The 21,479-nt window shown below is 43.4% G+C and overlaps 1 protein-coding gene across 1 annotated transcript in view; it reads left to right on the top strand.

Annotated features, from left to right (window-relative positions):
* Positions 1 to 17,178, top strand: part of WNT7A (Wnt family member 7A) — a 39,581-nt gene extending 22,403 nt beyond the window's left edge. The window contains exon 4 of the mRNA XM_071550996.1: positions 12,879 to 17,178. Within this exon, the coding sequence (XP_071407097.1) occupies positions 12,879 to 13,358 (480 nt within the window). The 3' untranslated portion in view covers positions 13,359 to 17,178. The remainder of the gene's footprint in view (positions 1 to 12,878) is intronic.
* Positions 17,179 to 21,479: the final 4,301 nt, after the last annotated feature.

Raw genomic sequence — 21,479 nt, 5'->3', positions numbered from 1 at the left:
AGCAAACTAATGGTTAGGCTGGACACTAGGAAAATTTTTAATACAGAAACATGTTTATACATGAATTTTATGCTGGAGATCTTGCACAGTGCAGCCTCATTCATTGCATCTGTGACAAAGCAAACTCATCCAGAACCTAACTCTGGGATTGTGGGGCTGAATCTCTGCTCCATTCTGTGTCAACAGGGGTGGAAACTGGAATGTCCTGCAGTGACAGCCCAAACCTCTTGAGTCTGAGCTGAAAGGATGCCCAGAAACATTCCCAAGAGCCTTGCAATGAGGAGTCAGAAACATGAACTCAGCTGGGCTGAGCAGAGATACCTGAACAGAGGTTTTGGTAAAATTGAAAGTTAAATCAAGGTTTAGCTTTTTTTTTTCTGTTCAAATTGGTGGTGGCAGAAAACTCTGAAGTCACAAAGCCCCAAACTTCCACAAAGAGCAGTAATGGCTGAGATGTGCTGTACAAGTGGAACAGACTTCTGCTTTAATGGAAAGAGTTTCCAGGTATTTTTAAGTAAACAATTAAAAAGTCGACTAAATGAGGAACAGCCTTTTAGTCCAAGGACACAGACAAGGCCTGTTGGTGCTGGAAGGATGCAGGCTGGATCTATTAGAGGATATAAAGGATATAAAGGTTTTCAGGGAATGGCAGAGAGGATGCTTGGGCTGCAGGTCCAATTAGTGCCAGAAGGCACGAATATTAATTTGCATCAGAACTACTTATTGAAATCACTCTGAGACTTCTGGTACTTAAAAATGAGCTGCACCTAAAGGGTGTCTTCTGGGCCAAGGAGCAGGACTGTGCCGCTGTGGATGGATTCTACACGAGGTCTGAGCCACCATGTGCTGCTGGTGCTCCAGCCATGGGTTCTGGTGGCCTGCACCAAGGAAAGCAGCCTTGCCCAGAGCCTTCCAGATCTCACACCAAAAAGGAGACCACACATAATTAGGAGCACAACTATGAACTCTCTGGCAGAGCTATTCCCACACAGGAGACTTAACTGAATCACAGCACATTCTGTTATCTTTGGGTATATAAATCCTGCAGTCATAAACCAATTGAGAGGGCACAACAGTGGGTAAATAAAGAAGTTTCATCAAGAGTATGTGTCCAAAAGACTTGGATTAAGACTTCACAGAATTTTCTTCACAATCTCTACCCTTTGTCATATCTGGTTGAAATCCCTGTAAAAGTGCAGCTGTTCCTACTGGGACAGGAGAAGGCAGGAAGGAAGAAGGGAGCCAGACCCCAAGTCAGTCTTAGGCTTTGTTTTCCCAGGGAATCAAACTGATAAATCTGCCTTGCAGCAAATATAGACTAAAAGGTGTAATCAAAGTCCTGCAATATTTTCTAGGAAGTTATATATTTAAATAATTATGCTAAGGAATATGTTGAAGTTGGAAAGGACCTTAAACCCCATCCTGTTCCCTCCCTGCCATGGGCAGGGACACCTCCCACCAGCCCAGGTTTCTTCAAGCCCTGTCCAACCTGTCCTTGAACACTTTAAAGGCTGGGACAGCCACAGCTTCTCTGGGCAACCTGTGCTTAGATTACACTGGGCATTACACATAAATTTAGGGATTTCTGCTTTCTCCTGCATAGGAGGAAATTTTCATTGACAACAGGCCAGAAGATCCTTGTTAAAATTCTTGGCCTGGATGCTGATCTTGGCAGCTGCAAGGCTGCAGAGATGGGCTCTGCTGGTAGGATCTTATCTCTAATAAGTGGAAGCTCTTTGAAAACATGGAGGTGTGGATTTATTGTCCCAACTGCAACTGGGGGGGCGGGGGGGGGGAACACTGATGTATCAAACTTAACTTGAAAGTCACCTTTGTGGAATAATTATTCTCACAGGAATATTACAATGAACACCAAAATCATGTTAGTTTATGATAATGTGAATAATTTGAATTGTAAACATGAAGTGGGTGGAAATCTCTTCCCAATACACATTGTCTTGTGATTCAGTTTCTGCCTTATGACAGAACATCTCCAGTTTCATTTGCTGAGTTGTGAACAGGGTGTTAGGATTGAAGCTTGAGTGTGTCTGTGAATCAAACATGACAATACCTCCTGCTTCTTTCTAAACCAAAAGAGCTAAGAAAGAAGTTAAGCTAAGAAATACTGCATCGTTATAAAGGTGGTACTGGAAAATTGATGTAGAATTACTTTGAGAGCACCTGAAAAGCTTGATAGGAAGGAAAAGTATCCTTTGTTTACAGAAACTGCTGGCTCAGAGAACTAAAATTTATAGGCATTTTTGAGCATGAGAGATAGACCTTCCATAATATTATCTGCTGAGTACCTTAGGGTTAACTCTTATAGTTTGGTATGAAACTACATGAGCCTGTAGTTACCTGTGTGTGGTTATTGCTTGGAAATATTTGAATCTAGTAGGAATGGATGTTATTTTGCAGCTCAGACTCCTGCTGGTACCTGGCTTTGTAGCACAACAGGTGTTCTCTGATTAGTTGTCTGAAATAACTGAGGCTGTTCTTTTGGTTTCTATCACTCTTTGGAAACTTCCCTTGACAGCTAAAGCCTTTGTCCAAATGTCTACCTGGTGGCTTCTGTACAATGCCAGCACCACTTCCTTGGGTGCTTCTCTACCAGTGGGGATGGTTACAGGGATGGTGAAGATCAGTGGGAATGAGTGAGGCCTGTGCCATTCCTCTATATACATCTTGGTTGTGATGAGGATGAATTCCAGTTTTGTCAGTTCTTGTTTTCTCTGCATCTTTTTTATGTGAAGAATGACTCAGGCTCCATAATAAAGCCCAAAGAGAGGGGCAGCAATGACATCTCTGCCTGAATAACCCCAAGACTTTAATTCCTTGTGTTCACAAACTGAGGAGTGTAGTTTAGTTTAGTTTCTCTTACCTGGGAGTGCTCCCAGTTTCTTCAGAAATATCATGCTAAATATAAAATATAAACACAATTACACTCAATGCCATCTTGATGCATTGACATTTAGAAGCTCAGAGAGTGGATGAAGATCTGTACCAAGGTCAAAACTAAAACCAGACATAGGATTCTGGAGGAACCTGTGGAGAGGTCAAGGTCAGCAGACTTTGCTCAGTTAAGATTTCATTGCCTTCATTGCTCTGATCCATACATTGACTGCAGGAATGAGCTGGGAGGCTGGAGCAGGCATTTGGGAAAATGAGGTTTTCAAGAATAGGTATTCGTCACATTTTTAATACATGGCAAAAAGATGACTATTTTAGACAGTCCTGATTTTAATAACACTATTTTAGGGTGATTTTCAGTGGATGACCAGAATGTAAGATGTGGAGATACAGAGAAGTCAAAAGGAAATGATATTTGGGTACCATGTCCAAAGCCAGAAAAATTGCTGTCTCATTTTCCTTCTAAACTGTCTCAGTGTCAGTGAACACCATGTTTTTTCTTCACTTCCAAACCTCCTCAATCATCTTTTATTCCCTTCTGGCATGAACATTCTAGCTAGTATCTTTTTGGAAGGAAAGATACATGCTGTGGAAAACTTATGTAGTGATAGGAAGGTGAAGTAGATAACATAACCAACAACTCTATCTGGGATTCTGTAACCCATCCCCCTCCCCAGTCTATTTTAGCTTCATCCTACAAAGTGCCCAGGTAGGCCAGACAGCAAGACTATTCAGTATTTCACAAGCTAAAATCCATCATGTCCACAGTGTCAGTTTTGCTTGGACAGCAGCAAATAATGATTCGAGATAAATTTGCCCTTTATCTCGCAATCCCATTTCAGTAAGGGGTTGGAAATCACACTTTCACTTAAATATAGACTATAAAATAACATCTTGACTGTCTTTAAGACAATTCAGCTGTATTCCAATAATAACAAGTGAAAGCACATTAAAAGAAAACAGATTTTTTTTCTGAACTATTTTTTCCAAGTTCCTTTTTATGACTGATCTTTAAACTTCCTACATGATGACACTTACTTGGCACTGCATTGATCCTGTGTAATCTAGGTGATAATGGGTCTAACAAGAGTTATTTTTTTAAAACAAGTAGTTTATCAAACCTATTGACAGCTATGTTTTCAAATTATTTTTTTTTCTGTTAAGATATTTGCCTTGCTTTTAAATAGAAAAATCCACAAAACCCAAAGGCAGGTCAGACCAGTATTGCAAGCAGCTGTACCAAGAAACCTCCACAGCATGTAATAACTGTGATTACAAATAATCTGTCAAGCCAGCCCTCAAGCTTTTGTCATCAGCAACTGAGAAAACACAAAGTCCCCCATCAGGAACCCCCATTTCACAGCTACTTGCAACAGGTAGTGAGAACATGGTACTTTCAGACTATTTCCTGATATAGTACTTCCAACACACCCAGAATCACACAGAATATGCTGACTTGGAAGGGACCCCCAAGGACCATCGAGTCCAGCTCTTAACCCTGCACAGGACTAGCCCCAAAAGTCAACCTCAGCAGTAGTTTGGAGATTTGTAGTTAAGAAAAGGTTTTTTTAACAGGACTTCCTGCAAAGAGAAGGAAGGGTTGGGTAAGAAGGGTTTTTCATTGAATATTCCTTTGTCATCCACCAAATCCCTTCAGAGTACCCAAAACCCAACCTGAGGCTCCCAGTCCCAGCCCAGGAATTAATGGCTTTGATTTGCATTTGAATGCACAGACAGAGAAAGGAGAGTGCAGGTACCTTCTGTCTGGGGAAAACTGGAATGTGTTCAGGAGAGACATGAGAAGGGCAGGAATCCCAAAGTCTTGCATAAGCTGTTTTCAGATATGATGGAGAAGGTGGAGGGTGAGGGAGAGGAGAATCCCTGGCATGAGCCCCTCTGCAGGGAAAGACTGTCTGACCCAGAGGGGCAGTGTGAGGCTCTAAGGGCATCCTTCCTCTCCAAGCCCTGTCACACTTCCCTGAGCCCCATCAGGTGTTGCCACATCATGCCCACCATCTCTGCAAGCATCATCTTGATGGAGATAAATAAAAACTTCAGAACCTTGTTTGACTTTCATGGGCAGTGATTAGATTTGCAGAGCTGTCAGAGAGGAATATTGAGCACTGAGCAAGTGAGGCACAGACTCGGAGCCACAGACAAGGAATCCTCTTTCACAGGTACTTCTGCAAAACTAAGAGGGTTTGGGCAGAAGTTTTTCCTCAGGACAGCTCTGTGCCTGTGAGGTGTTCTCCTAGAAGGACCCTCAGTGAGAGAAAGCTGAGGAAGGATTCTCAGGAGGAATTTTTCCCTGGAAAGGGCTGCCAGGCATTGGAAGGGGCTGCCCAGGGAGGTTTGGAGTTCCCAGCCCTGGAGGTGTCCAAGGAATGTGGCACTCAGTGCTCGGAGCTGGGGGACAAGGTGGGAATCAGGCACAGGGTGGACTCTGATCTTGGTCTTTTCCAGCCTCAATATTTCTCTGATTCTGAGTTATTCTGACAACTTCAGTTATTTCACAGAACAGTTTGTGCAGTTTGAAAAAAATGCAAAGTGCCTTATGGTTTGTGAAGAGCATTTTTAGGTTGTGTGAGAACCTGTCTCATTAAATCTCTCTTTTTAAAACCAGTTATGTCCTTGTTGGCCCAAGTTCATCAGTTCTTCAAGAGTACCAATTACAAAAGCATTCTGTAAAATTTATTTTCTACTGTTGTTCTGCTTTTTGGACCCAGCAATGATGATAAATTGTTTTAATACACAGCAAGTCATGAAGGTTATCAGAAGTATAAGAAAACTCCGCAGGAGAAAATGCTTTTTGCTGCATTCCTTTCAGCTTTGACTGGCCTTGCTCTCAGAATTCTATGTTCATTTGCTATTCTGCACAGTGTTAGTCAGGGAACGAAGGGTACCAGCTCCTCTGTCCTCTGACTCAAACAGGAGACCATCTCCTTCTGTGCTGACAGCAGTGCATGAGCACTGGCACCATACAGAAAGTCTATTGTTTTTTCTCTACTTGTTTGATATAGTGTGGAAATAGAAGCTGCATTTTGAAAATAATGGCTGAATATGGTTGAATTTTTTATGAAGATGAAGTAAAGGCCAACTAATATTCCAGGAAGAAAGTATAAAAATGAATCTGAAACTCTGTAAAGGGCATATAAGAAATGGAAGGCACCTCCTGCTTTGTGGTGGCAGAGAGAAAGGTCAGAAATAGTACACAAAAGGTTAAACTTCTGAGAGTGTAAACATTGTGAAATTTCCTTTTTAAGGGAATCATGACTTTGAATGTAGAAAAAGTGTTTCTGATTTTTAAAATAGGAAGATGAATGGTGGTGTTGGGAAATATCACCCACCTCTGGTGGTTGGAGCAGTGTGTCATTTATCAGCATGTCCTCAGAATTAGTGCCCAGACCAGCATGTTGCCTGATTATCTTCAGACACCTCTTGCAAGGAAAGAGCAAAGGTGATCTGATTGATGTAGGCCACATGCTTTGGTGATTTCCCAGGCATTTTTTATTTAAAACACAGAAATTCTTGTCATGAGAAAACCAGCTCAGCCTGCCTGGGGTAGCAGTAATTCTGGGACAGACACAGCTCTTGGTGTTCATCAGCAAATTCGTTTGATCCTGACTTCAGATTTTATTCTTTTGCACAGATTTACTTACAAAACCATGAAGAAAAAAAATCTTTTGGCTGGGCTTAGTAAGATCTTCATAATATGTTCAACTGAGTTCTCCAAGGCTGTCTGGAGTGAGTCACTCACTGTGGGACACAGTTGGTTCCAAACTCATCCCCAGTCAGTTTGCCACAGGACATCAATGCAAAATGTGTTCTACAGAACATATTTTACAACAGCTCTGTGAATATTTTCCTTTTTTTTCCTGTTTGAATATACCTTTGCTAATTTTACACTTGCATTTGGATGCTTTTTTTATGCTGTTTCTCACATTTCTGAAAGATTTCATAGGATTTGTCTCTGACAGCAGTGTTGCTTTTTTGTGCTCTCTCATGTTCTGTTTTTTCCCCATCAAAAAGCACCAAGTATTACTTGTAGTGTTCTCAGATTTCAGAGCTCTGGTGTTAGAACAGCCCTACAATTTCCTTAAACAGCAGCATCCTTTTGAGATTACTCTCACACATGGATAAAACAAATGGCAGAGACATTTCCTAGTCATTTTAATGAGATACAGTCCTTTTGCATCTGGTCAAAGCAGTGTTTCAAATCCATCCACTGCCCTTTTCAGTGCTTAGTCTCACGACAGACCTCACTGCCAGTTGCTCTACATGTGATTTGGTTCTCAAGAAAGTTAGTTTGTTGAAAGACTAAATAAGTCATGACTTTATTGTTTAAACTCGAATAATTATTTTTATTTGAGGAGTCCTTTTCCAAAGCAAAAAATATGTATCTCAACATCTTTCCTGAAGTTTGAGGAGCTTTGTCTTACTTAAGGAGCTACAATTGCCTCTGTAAGAAACATAAATCACAAATCCTCATCTTCCAGCAGCTGAAGGGAGCAGGTTTGATCTTACCATAACCCTCCCACTCCCCAGAAACGTTGTGACCTCTCTCCAAGCCCTGCCGTGTTCTTCTCCAGAGTGAACATTTCGCTCTTGTCTTGCCAGTAGTTGTGTTTCCTTTGATCTACAGTAAAGGTGTGTGTGCAGGCACTTGTAGGAGAGAGGTATTTCCTGAGCCACGTGATGGGATGTCAGAAAAATTAGGCAGGATTATGGCCTGGGTGGGGTGGGGTGGGAGTCAGTGCCTGTTGTCTCACTAATTCCAAACTGCTTCACCTGTGGAGTGGAGCCTGAGCTCTGTGGCGTGAAGCAGTGAAGGGTCCCTGGCCTCAGACACTGTGGTCTTGGCTTGGTTTCTATGGGAATCCTGGTGGTGGGAGAGAAGGCACTGGAGGTGTGATGGTCGCTGGATGTGCCACTGTGAACGTTGGCATTGAGGGCAGTGCAGTCCGGGTGGCAAACCCAGGGCTGTGCAGGGCCTGAGCCCACTGGGCAGGAGGGGGCCAAGCTGCCCTGGCAGATGCCTTTGAAAAGGCAGCTGACTTTGGAAGCTGGAAACCAAGGGCACTGAGTAACATGGGGAACAGAAACACTGAGCTGGGAAAACCCACTGCAGGAGGGTGCCCAGTGTTCCACAGAATCCCAGGATATGCTGAGCTGGAAGGAACCCACAGGGCTGCACAGGCCCATCCCCAAGAGTCAAACCCTGTGCCCCAGAGCATCATCCAAACACTTCTGGAGCTCTGGCAGCCTTGGGGCTGTGCCCACTGCCCTGGGGAACCTGGTCAGTGCCCACCACCCTCTGGGGGAAGATCCTTTTTTAATGTCCACCCTAACCCTGCCCTGACACAACTCCAGGCCATTCCCTGGGTGCTGTCCCTGGTCCCCACAGAGTAGAGATCAGTGCCTGCCCCCTGAGTACTCCAAGCTCCAGTCCCACCACCTGGAGGACACAATTCCTGTAGGGCAGCAGGACCACCCTCGTGAGCCAAAGCCTACCCAGTCCCAAGTCATGCCAGGCAGTCCTTCCTGCTGGTTTCACTGAGCCAGCCCATGCCAGGGTCCCAGGACCACCCTGCTGGCCCCAGCCCATGCAGCTCCTGGGACAGTGTTTTCTAGAGCCCCAGACTGCCACCCTCACCTGACCAACTCTTTGCATTCCCTGCAAAACTTGAGGTGAAGAAAAAACATGTTAAGCTCCTAATGGCAGTGCCCAAAGGTACTGCATGTGAAGATAACATCAAGAGGGAGAGCCAGCAGGAGTTCTCACCCAAACTATTTCCCAGAGGCTAATGGCAAGTGGAGGGGAAGGGGAAAGGGGGGGGGAGGGAAGCGAGGAGGGGGAGAGAAACAAGTACTGACAGTTTACTGTAGGAGCTCAAAGAAAAAGTGGACAAAGCTAAAAGAACTCCAGCTCTTTGTTCGCATTTAATCCAGTTCAGAGCATTCACTGGTGCATGCAGATTTACTGATGGAGCTGGATATGGTCATTTGGTAAGAAACAGAGGATCAAGGATTTAAATTTTGTGCCCTTCAGGCTCCTAGGTTTTAGGAAAAGTCAATAACAAATATAAAGTTTTAATCTAATGTAAAAACTATGAGCATGTGGATAATTCCTTCAAAGAAACAAATGTTGATCTTGAAAGGTGAAGAACACTTTGGGTTTTTAACACAGACCAAGTTTTTCAGCTATAGGCACTGCTTTGGGCTTACAGAAACTGAGGGACAGACCAAAGCCTGCTGTTCCTACCCAAAGAATCTCCTGTTTTATTTTCTTCCTTCTCTTTGCAACTCACATCCTGAGTTTATAAAGGCACTGATTTACCACAGGATACTGGAATAATGGGACAATATTAAAATACCACCATCCTAATATTTTGTCCTAAAACAAATAGCCCAAGCACCTGATATCGCAGTACAATGAAACTATCCATTGCAGGCCTTTGCTTTTGCTGAGGACAGACAGTTCAAGTTCCCTGTAGCCTATTTTCTAAAGGTTGGAGTGTCAATTAATCTCTAGCTGAATTTGCAAAACACAGTGTTGAAAGACAGCCCCAGTAAGAAGGATATGTGTGCAAGGACAGGACCAACAAAAGGGGGTGTGAGCCAGAGGTGGAGGGGCTGGGCCAGAGGAGGCATCTCTGGAAGGTGAAGCTCCATTGCAGAGTGGAGGGAACCGAAATGGGGTGGATGTGTCAGAGAGATTTTAGCACAGCACGCTGGAAGTGCATCTCCAATGAGGGCAGGGGCAGCCAGTAATCTTAGGAAAATACAAAAATAAGAAATGCAAAATAGAACAATAAATGTAGCACAGAGGTAAAAGTCAAAAGTCTTTCTCATCTCTCTGCCCCTTCCCGTCCCCTTCCAAATGTTTTCACACCTCTGGAGAGGATCCCTGGCCCTTGGGCTCAACTGGTATTGTACAAACTACTCCTGTTCAAAGGCAAAGCTTCTTATCCTGAGTGCCCATGCCCAGCCTTAGCTGAGGCCTGGAAAGCAGAAGGTGGTTGTGCTTGGCATCGTGTCCCTGGAGCAGGAGCTCGGGCACAGAGCTGGCACTGCTGGCTCAGCTCTTGGCCATGGAGCTGCTCCTTCCCTCTGAGCCTGCTGGCTGGGAATGGCATGGTAATGAAGGAATCCAAAAGGCAATTTAGGCTACTCAGCTACACTTCAGGAAAAACCCCCCTACCTGGAGAGAGGACACATGATGCATTTTGTATTAGTGTTTGGAGTGAGTTTGGCGGATCCCCACGGCGGCGAGGTAGAAATATTTTGTTGCAAGTTTGAACATCGTACCAGGATATAAGGCCAGGCACTTCTACAAGAACAGTCAGTGAATTAGGGCTGAGAAATGTATCCTGGCTAGTTTCAAATGTAAATAATAATAAAAAAAAATAAAAGGGAGCTGTTAAAAAGGTCCAAATGAGGCTGAAAGAATTTATGTTATATTTTCGGTTTCTGTGCTGTAACTCCTTTTCCATCTCCCCATCTATCTTTGAAGAGCACTACCTTATGAATGAGTGAGCAATAAAAGAAGTATGCAGTGGCTGAGAGAGAAACTCAAGATAACAAGATAAAGCCAAAACCCAAGCAGAGCTGCAAGTTAAGATGCAGATCTGAATATAAAAGTTTCTCATATCTGAGTTTTAGGGCAGTCATTAGTTTGCAGGAGAAACTAATTTAAAACCAGTAGCACAAAGTGTGACCTAACATATGCTAAGGTCACAACTGTCAAAGCATTGGACCTCTGCTTTCTAGGGTTTTTAATGCTGTTTTTAGTCCACATGTGCTGACAATTTGCTCATAGACTAAAGTGAAAACAAAGCTATTTCATAGAATTAAAAAATCCTAGAATCACAGAATGGCTTGGCTTGGAAGAGGCCTGAAAGATCATCTTGTTTTAACCCCCTTCCATGGATAGGGACACCTTCCACTAGACCAGAGCCTAATCCAGCCTGACCTTGGACACTCCCAGGGATGGGACAGCCACAGCTTCTCTGGGAAACCTGTTCCAGGGCCTGCCCACTCTCAGAAGGAAGAATTCCTTCTCAATATCCCATCTAAACCTACTCTCAGTTTAAAGCTGAACAGCCCCAACCCTCTGAGCCTGTCATTTTAATACCTTAAAATCCCCGTCTTCATGGAAAACAGGCAGTGGAAGAATGAGGAACAAAGAAGCAGCTGCAAACTATGCCAAGGTCTGGCAATAGCAGTTTCTGTGCCAATGTGGCACAGAAACAGCCTCAAGACCAAAAGGTGTGAGAGCTCCTACCTGCCACCTTCAAATTGCTTATTTTAAGGCTGCCAAGAAGGGGGCAGAGCTCTGTTTGACAGTGTGTGCTCTGCTGCACAGCTTGTGATGGGCTTTTTCCTTCCCACCCCCAGTTTAGGCTGAGGTTTTAGATTTGAGGTCCCCACACATGTCAAGCCTTCGAGCTGGGCTTGGCTGCCTCAGTGCAGACTCTGCTGTTTGCTGCTGAAAAAGGTGAGTGATGGAGTGAGTTTTCCAAACACCTAAAACAGAAAGGGAGGATATAAAAAAGGGTTAATTCAAATTCCCATATCCCTGACCTCTCCCCAGCCTTCCAGACTGCCCAAGTTTGGATCAGCTGGGTTGTCTCAGGGGAAGAATGATGTGGCCACTCCCTGAACCCTGATAATCCCTCTGGCTGGGCTTTGCACTGCTGCTCTCTGCCAGGTTGGGCAGAATTTCATCATCAAAATTGTTGTGATCTCTTTCAAGTAAAGACTGGTGGGAAATGAATTGCTGGAATTAGGTAGGTTTGCCTGTGTTAACCCAATGTTGTTGCTGAGTGAGGTCAGTTGTAGGGCTCAGGAGACCAGTCTGATTTGGCAAAGACTGGGTTGGTAAACAGGAGAAGACACAGGAACACAGAGATACACAGAGTTTCAAGGGATGTGAAGGTGAAAGGGAAGATGAAGCTTGTTATCTTCAAAAGGAAAGCACTGACAACTGGGCATAAGCATGGGAGCCCCCTGCAAAGAAGAGAGCTTGAGACAGGTTGAAGCAAACCACAGTGCTGAGGTGTTTGAGATGCTTTTACAGTATTAAACGGGTAGAATTTTTTTAACAAGAAATAATGACAAAAGCATGAAACCAATTCCTGATCTTTACTCTTACCCTTCATGCTCTAAGACAGAATAATTTTCTTGCTTGGGCATTTGTCTGCTCTGTTATCCATGTGACAGGAGGCAAAATACTTCCAACCCTCCAGAAAGTGTGTTTGACTATGGTATATCCAAATAAAACTTAGATTTCCAAACTGAAGCATTAACCTGCACCATTTAGAACAGATGAGGCCTATATGACTAAATGATCATCTGTTCTCTGCTGTTGATTAATGTGGGACCTACAGGAGGGTAAGCATTGATGGAGTTTATCTGCTCATTCATCTCTTGCACCATCTGATGTCATTTCCAGGTGCAAGCACTGAGATGCAGTTTATTCTTGAACCTCTGTTTACAAAAGTCAAGTTCTGGCACCTCTTGTTGGACTCTGAAAACATTCTGCATGTGACATTTGATGTAAAGGGGTGATTTTCTGCCAGCTCCTGATTTCAATGCCATATGCTAAACACTGCAAAACCAGATAAATATGAAGCACGGTGCAATTGTATTGAAGAAAAGCTGTGGCTGAGGAACGTCCCATTTTACCTTTGGTCCATGGGCTGTGAAATTAGGCAATGTTACCTCCACTGCTTGATTCCAAGTGCAAACGGGGAATCAGCTTTGCAGGCAGAACTTGGTTGATACGGATGAGTGTTTGCTTCCTGGGACAGCAATGTGCCAGGCAAGCAACACCCACAGCCCTGATGGGAATGTGACCTGTATGTGGTGGCAACTCCTGCTGGAGAGCAAATCCACCCCTGACTGTCACCCCACACCCATCAAATCCCCCTGCTTGTATTAATGCATTGTTCTTTGTCCTACCACAGATTCTGGAGGAAAACATGAAGTTAGAGTGCAAGTGCCATGGGGTCTCAGGCTCCTGTACCACCAAAACCTGCTGGACCACCCTGCCCAAGTTCAGGGAGCTGGGCTACATCCTCAAGGACAAGTACAATGAGGCTGTGCAGGTGGAGCCCGTGCGGGCGAGCCGCAACAAGCGCCCCACCTTCCTGAAGATCAAGAAGCCCCTTTCCTACCGCAAACCCATGGACACAGACTTGGTGTACATCGAGAAATCACCCAACTACTGTGAGGAGGACCCTGTGACGGGCAGCGTGGGCACGCAGGGCAGGATGTGCAACAAGACGGCGCAGCAGTCCAACGGCTGCGACCTGATGTGCTGCGGTCGCGGGTACAACACGCACCAGTACTCCAGGGTGTGGCAGTGCAACTGCAAGTTCCACTGGTGCTGCTACGTCAAGTGCAACACATGCAGCGAGAGAACAGAGGTGTACACCTGTAAGTGAGCACATGGGCACAGCCCCGGCCGTGGCTACCTTTGCACATGCACTCAACACGAGACCTGCTCTCCCAGAAGAAATGCTGATGGTTGGAGCCCTCTTTTCTTCTCCTCACGTTCCATTGCTTATGTGGATACACATTTTGGACTCATAAAGTCAGCTAAGGAACGAAAACAAACCCCACCTCGGGCCATCGGACACACAAAAGAGAGAGGAAAAGATCATCTCAGTGAACCTGCACCTCTAAAGGAAGAAGCATTGACTGCCTTGTGGAGAGACACCAGTCAGGGAGAAATCTGAGTGTGGCAACTGACTCTTAGTTTGGAGAAGAGGTGGTCAAACACTTCCATGTGTGCAGAGCAGGGAGGGATAGGGGAGAAGTCCCTAAACCAGGGCTTTGCACAGGATGGGGTGGACAGAGCCCTGCTGTGAATGGCCCACTGAGCGTGTGGGTGACACAGATTTAGGCTTCTACACTGGTGAAAAGCTCCTGCTGGTCTTGCCCATCTTTTCACTTCATCCCCCTTGCTACAGCGAGTAGAACTGTGGAAGGTTTCTGTAGACACTGCTTTATCTGCATTTTTTGTGTGTGTGTGTGCTGCAGATTTTAGCACAGGGATTTGGGACACTCGGGCATAATAATAGCAATATTTAACAATTTATTCAGATAAAACTAATATTAATTTATTTAATTAAAAAAGAACTCTACCAACCTTTTGGGAACTGTTCTGCAATTAAAGTAGATAGCTGGCTTTCTTTGTGGAATAATTTTGTAGGAAGAGCAAGGAAAAACTGGAGCTGTACATATTGTTCTTAAGTAGGATATTTCTATTAGTTGGACTTGCAGGATATATTCTACAGTACTAGCTGTTTAAGTACAAAAGCTGGAGTCTTTATATATATGTACATACACAAACACACTGTTGTTTGGGGGGTTTTTGTTTATTTGTTTTCTCCTGTTTGCTGCTAGTTGTCTGGAACAAAAGTCAAGTGGTAGAGGTTACAAATCTTTACCAGGTTTTGTGGTTTGTTTTTTTTTTCCTTCGATTAAAGAAAGAAGCATTAATGAAATCATGTTTGGAATATATCTAAAAATAAGAAAATCCAGACAAACTTCCATCTTTTGGAAAAACTCAATCATAGGATAAGAGAGTATATTTTGTAAGAGACTATTTTTATATAAATATTTTATTTATACTACGTCTGCTTGTTCAACCTGTACTTTTTCTCAAAACAGGCATACAATTTGTAATTCTTAGGCTATTTAACAGAGAAAGGGTAAGTAGTTTGTGAACACAACAGCAGCAAGCTGGATACATTCAGCTGCAATTGGTGACTGTGTCAGAAAGCAGAATGAACTTTCTCTCCGGATGTATGTACAAACTGGCTCTTCTCCTGCAGCTCAATTTGCAGAATATGCAAAACAAGAACAGGGTATGTAGCATCAATTTTGCCACATGGCTTGAATTCATGATTGGTATTAACTGGATGCTCATTTATCCCATTCAAGGGGAAAAAAAAAAAGGCGACTTAGCTTCCCACATGCGTCAGTCATTAAACTGTGGCGTTATGACTCGCAAATGTGCTGTGTGTGCTGGGAGTTAAACCTCACATTGTGCTGCTGTCAAATTGCATTTTAATCAGTGCGAGACTGTAGGCTCTGACTGTAAAAACTGGCATGACACACATCGTCTGATTCTCATAGATAGGATACAAAGCTTACTTTTTTGTCCAACTCTCTTGGGCATTTACATTATTCTTTTCCCCCCGCAAAAGGCCAGAGCTCAAAAATCCAGAAAAACATCCAGGCAAGTTTGAAGAGAGCAAATTGAAAGACTACTCACTTGTTTTTCAGAGCCATTTTGAGTTCCCTTTATGGTGTTTCCATTTTATCACTGCTAATTTCTTCAGACGTTTGAGTGGTAAATATTTCTTTGTGTTTTTAGAGTCATTCTGTTCCTCCTGTTTGACTCATTTGTGACCGATAAAACAAAAAAATTATAATTTTAATGTTGTTTTTCACTGGTTAATAAACATGGCCCAGAGTTACTGATGATACTGCAAATTGTCTGGTACAAACCAGATTCTTTCCTACTCCCAGGATCTCTCCCCTTTAATGAGGCTTAGAGAGGCATCAGTAACAAAAAACACTTCACTGACTCCTGTGGAGAGCAGCAAACATTACAAGGAGTAGATGATACAGGTCTATCTTGTGCCTACTGATAATTCTGGGGGAAAACTCCCACCTAAGACTGTAAAAACAGAGAAGGGATAAGGGAAATGGAAGAATCACAAAAGCTGTTGCAAAGTTTCACAACCTGACCTTTTAGGGCTCATCTGAATGGTGGGGGTTTTAACTCACTTCCTGTATATATATTATTTATGTAAGACACAAGCCCATGCAGTGCCTAATCCTAACAAGGTATGATCAGGATTAATACACTGTTTCTTTGAAGACCTGCCACTTAATACAAAATAGAAATTTTATTCAATTCAGACACCAGAATGAGACATCAAAATAAATGTATTAACACAGTTTAATTTCAAACTGTCAATATAAAAGCAAATTTTTATTGGTCACTGAGTCACTGCTCTTAGTTCCTCTAAATTGCACACATCAAGATATGAAATGCAACCACCTACAGTAGATACATTTGTTATAACACTATTATGGTTAAATAATTCAGATGTAACATTTAATATTGGAATCTCCCCTCCTTCCCCAGTTTGTATTGCGTTTTGACTTTGTGGGTACCGTATAATAGTCAAAGGTGTGCTTTCTTCACTGATTAGGGTTACTTTCCAAATTAGTACCTTTTCAGCATGTTTTTGCCATAGAAAAGTTATCTGTAAAACTCCTGCTTCCTGTGTAACTCCGTATGCAGTGATGTGCCATGTACAGTTAGCAGAATATTTACTGAAGGACAAATATCTTTAAACAGTTTTACTCACAATAATAAAAAGCTGGATGCACAATGGAATGGATTTGGTACACATTTCCCCTGTATTTTACAATATTGCTGATGAGAAATGTGAGAGAAAATTAGAGAAAATATGAATTTGCTTGACAGCTGGAATAACAGGTTGGGAGCTAAAGAGCAAGGAAAAGCAAATGCTGCATTCAACTAGAAAGTATTTGGAAATTCCCTGTGTCACTTTAGATAGGAGAAATCTGGCCCATCAGAACGTGCCCTGAGTCTGGAGTTAAAGTTAATTGGTCCTTCATAAATGGGCTTGAACGGCATGAAGAATAAACAGGAGGAAGAGAAAGATTTAGGGGGTTTGTAGATATTCCTCCACCCCCCCTCCCCCCCAACAGCTTGTTCTTTGTGCTCAGGGATAGAAAAGCTCTGTTTTTCCATGCTGGAGGAGCACACAATGGCAGTGCAATGCACACAACTGTCCAACAATGTGGCTCTCAAAGGGAAACACGTCTTTTCATTGGTGCTGGATTGCTGGGCATGGGAACAGCCTCGCTGGGGCCTGGAGAGAAAACACCTCCAAGGAGCAGCAGCAGTGAGAGGAATGGGGAACACATCAGAGAAAGCGTAACTGCAAATTGGGAAGTTATTGGTTATGAAACCTTTGGTAGTGGAATCCAAATTCACGGAAATGAAGCAGCTCTGCCTTAGGATTCCAAAGCAAGTATTAAGGATTTTACCTCTCAGCCCTTGTAAAAGGACAGCTGATCTGAGTGCAATCAGCTGGATGTAGAAGCACTTCCATAAAATATGAATTGGTCAATGATTAAGTTTTCTTTGCCATGTATGCACAAAACTAATGGAGATATGTCTTTCAGCAGTGATGATTAAACTGAAAACATCCTTAAAATGTACTCTTAAGTGGCTCGTTTGGTGACGTTATTTAAGCAGACACAGTAACTTAGAAAAGGAAAATAATGGACATGCACCATATTGCACAAGACTCCAAATGAACTCTCCTGTGGATTACAAAACTCTTTTGAACTGATCATGGTTAAAAAATGGTTTCTGAATACAGAAACCTCACAGGCTGCAGTCAGGGTGCACAAATTCAAATTAGGATTCAACAGTGGTATTTCTGACAATATTTTGCATTTATCATGATATTAGATATGAGGAAATACACTCTGTGAATTCCTCAAATTAACTAATACAGTCCCCTGCCCCCAACTTGTAACCCCAAGAAGTTGATTGAACAAGTAGGTCTCCAACTCGTGTTGGCAGAAGGACTGAGCTGCAGACTCAGGGGCTGATAAGCCCAGTCAGGGCTGTCCAAACCTATCAGATATTGCTGCTGCCAACCAACAAGAGTTACAGCCTGAGTCAGGCTTGATTGTTCCAAAACTATCCAAAATTAAACAAAGTGCAGAGTTTTATCAGGCTGCAGAACTTCAGCTGATGAAGCTCATCTAGATTCAAAACTGTTCTCCCTTATCTCAGTGGCCACCGTGGCAAGTGATGTAATTTCCTAACCAATTCATGCTCTTTTCTGGTCATAATCATGCCAATAATTTCTCAGAGGTGGGCATTTTAATCTTGAGCAAAAATTAAGGGAATTCTTCCTCAAAAGCAAACAATGAATAACATATGGTTAAGTCAGAATGCTAACGAGTTGTGGATCTAGAAGACTCCAGGTGTTTGAAGAAAGACACCAGAACTTTGCAATTCTCCTGTCCAGAGGACATTGTAAAACTCTAAAGGTGTCTTTTCATGATTTTAGGAAATAACTGATTTTTCTGTTTTGTTGTTGTCACAGATTAATAGATTCACTCTGAAACAAGTCCCAGAGAAATCTCACTTTTAAGTGTAGCACAATATATTTACTCCTGCTGTCAGGAAAGTTGCCTCCCCTTGCCACCAGCAGCCTGCCTGCAGTCCCTATACTTGTTACCTAATTTTCTCCAAGCACTTGGAGTTTTAGCTCTCTATAGAGTGTTTATAAGCAATCTGATCCATTCCCAGCCACTGAGGGATTGTGTGGTTTGATTTTTGGTCTGCATGGGAGGCTACGATGAGATAGAGAAGGGGGACACTCAACATGAAAAAACTTTCTTCCTCTTACAGAGTATCTTGAATAATTCAGACCAATACAACAAATATGGAATTGCTCCATCATCTAATGCACCACATGCTCCTAACTCACTTTTCCAATACTATTGAGAAAGCTGCACCGGTGGGTTTTTGAAATGAAGTTGGAGAGACTGGCCTGGAAGAGATTTTTCTCTATTCAGCTAAAACTTGCAAAAGAAATCGTAGCAAAAACCTGTGAGGAGCCAGTGCTGAGTTTTGTTCTTCATCAGTTTAGATGGGACTTCACATGAACTGTACCACAGGTAGTGCTTAATATTAATGAAAGGAATTCTTTACTCATGGAAGAAATCCTTCCATGGGAGGGTGGACAGGCCCTGGCACAGGTTGCCCAGAGAAGCTGTGGCTGCCCCATCCCTGGGAGTGTCCAAGGCCAGGTTGGACGGTGCTTGGAGCACCTTGGGCTGGTGGGAGGTGTCCCTGCCCATGGCAGAGGGTGGAATGAAATGAACTTTAAGGTCCATTCCATCCCAAACCCTTCTTGGATTCTGTGATTATTGCTTGATCCCATTTACTCATTGCCCACAACCCTTTTCCCTTTGGAATTTTTCTCATTCTCTCGATGCTGTTGAGCTTTGCCCATTCACATGATGTCAGCAAGCAGTGCTTTAAGTAATATTGTTTTAAAATTAGTTTAGCAGATTCCCTCCTGGATCCTTTAAGGCATTTGCCCTTTTATCCTGAAGTCTTTTTATTATTTAAACAATATCACAAAACTCTTAGTATTTCAATTACAACAAAACAAAACAAAAAAACCAAACAGCTTATATTTTGGTTCCATACAGTTTACAAAGTGAATTAAATCAGGTTCCTGGTATTATCCCTAGGGTTCCATTTTTCTTTGACAACCTTTGACTCATTCTAAGCTGTGGAGCACAGAGATTCTCCAAGTGATGGTAACACTGTCTTGAAGAAAAGTAATTTCTACCCAACTCCAACTGACTGCTTTTTAGCATGGACAGAGAAAAGCAGTTCATTAGACTAGAGCTCAACAAATCAGTTGGCCACATATGCCCTGGAGCAGAAGGGACATCCCTGCCCTGGGGGGCATCAGGCCTAGCATAGACAAGGGAGGGGATTGTCCTGCTCTGCTCTGCACTGGGCTGGCCTCACTGCAAAGGTGGGAAAGATGTGAAGGTACTGGAGAGTGTACAAAGGAGGGACATGAGGATGGTAAAGGACCTAGAGGGGCCACACAAGTTGCGGCTGAGTGCGCTTGGTGTGCTCAGTTGGAGAAGAGATCAGAGTTCATCGGGGTCTGTGACTTCCTCAAGAGGGGCAGAGGAGAGGCAGTTCCAATATCTGCTCTGTGGGGCCAGGGAGAGCACTCAGGGAATGGCTGGAGCTGTGCCAGGGCAGGGTTAGGGTGGATCTCAGCAAAAGGTTCTTCCCCCAGAGGGTGGTGGGCACTGACCAGGCTCCCCAGGGCAGTGGGCACAGCCCCAGGGCTGCCAGAGCTCCAGCAGTGTTTGGATGATGCTCTGGGGCACAGGGGTTTACTCTTGGGTCTGGGTCTGTGCAGGGCTGAGGACTGGACTCCATGATCCCTGTGGGTCCCTTCCAACTCAGGATATTCTTTGGTTCTATGATTCTAACTAGGAGACAGATAAAGACACTAATGGCCTTTTACAGACAGGGTGCAGCCCAGAAATGCTTTCTTTGGAATACAGAGGAAAATAATTAAGGAGGAAAACCCCTCAACAACTCGATGCATGGAAGGCACACCACTGAGTCCACCAGGGCACACAGAAAGGTCTTGGCTAAAGCCACAGATTTTACTCAGAGGTAAGGCTTCCCCTTTATTACAGCCCACAGTGCAGTTTCATTTGGGTCAAGCCAAATCCAAGCATCTATTCCAGTGACACAGCAAGAACCTGTTTGGTGAGTTGTTTGTTGCACTTAATGTCTTACCCAGCAACTTTTCTTTTGCAATTGGGCCCATGGAAATATGCACTGTGGATATCAATGAAGTGATTTAAATTCTGCAGAGGATATTAAACATACAGCACCTTGAGAAAGAAGTTAAGAAAGAAGGGCGGAGAAGATACAGTAGAGGTGTTAGACCATAATGACATCACACATCACTGGAAGATAAGTCAATTATTACCCCTAAAAAGGTATTTTCCATATATTTTTTTAAAAATAAAAGGCAGGATAATTCCTCTTGCCTACTCTACTGCTGTGGTGTCAAGTCATACAAATGTTCTGCACTGAGCCTGGCCTCAGCCAGCCACTATTATCCCCAAGAACAGACAGGAAATCAGGAGACACAGAGCCCAGGAGGGTTGCCCAGTGGGCACAAAGGCAGCCTGTGAAAGCATTAGGACTACAGCCCAGATTTCTCTGCTTCTGCCATCCTGTTCTAAGGAACTCAGCAATGACTGATTTGCCTCCTTTTATAAAATCCATATCCACATCTGAGCGGTGTGGAAATGTATTCACTGCATGTTGCAGGTTCACTGCATGTTCTGTGTAGCTGAAGGGAGGAGGCTCCTTCTTCTCAGACTCTTTAAATGCTGAGCACACAGTAATTAATATAACCTCCACATTAAGTATGAGTCATGCACCAGGGAAATGGTAGAAACCTGGTCTCATGTTTTGTCTCTTTAAGTCAAGTGATTAACAAAACTGTGAGGCAAGGAAGGTAGCATAGGAGGCTTTTTAAGTCGGGAGATGTGGACAGCAGTTCCACAGGGAACAAATAGCCTCTGGCAAGCTGAAACTGGGTGAAAGGCTCCACAAAACAGTGCCTAGTTGCTGTGATGCTTCAGCACTGGAAGCACATAAAAAACTTATGGAATGTTCTAATGGAATGCCTTTAGTAGGACAGCACAACCACATCATCCTTGCTGCCACCAAAAGAGGGGGATGTGAGGTGACTCCCTCAGGTCAATGAGTTATACCAACTAAGTACAAATTGTAAGAATTAGAACAGCAGCTAAAAAATAATAAATGGAGTAAAGCCTTTCTGACAAGTTAGAAAGGCAATTTATCTGCCTCTGTCTCTCCTTTTGTGCTCAGCTTGGGCACCTGTCAGAATATTTTGATGCTTGCCCGT

Source organism: Pithys albifrons, chromosome 3 (assembly GCF_047495875.1).
Source record: "Pithys albifrons albifrons isolate INPA30051 chromosome 3, PitAlb_v1, whole genome shotgun sequence".
NCBI lineage: Eukaryota > Metazoa > Chordata > Aves > Passeriformes > Thamnophilidae > Pithys > Pithys albifrons.
The sequence above is the reverse complement of the archived record's forward strand: the minus strand, read 5'-3'. Positions and strand labels throughout refer to the sequence as shown.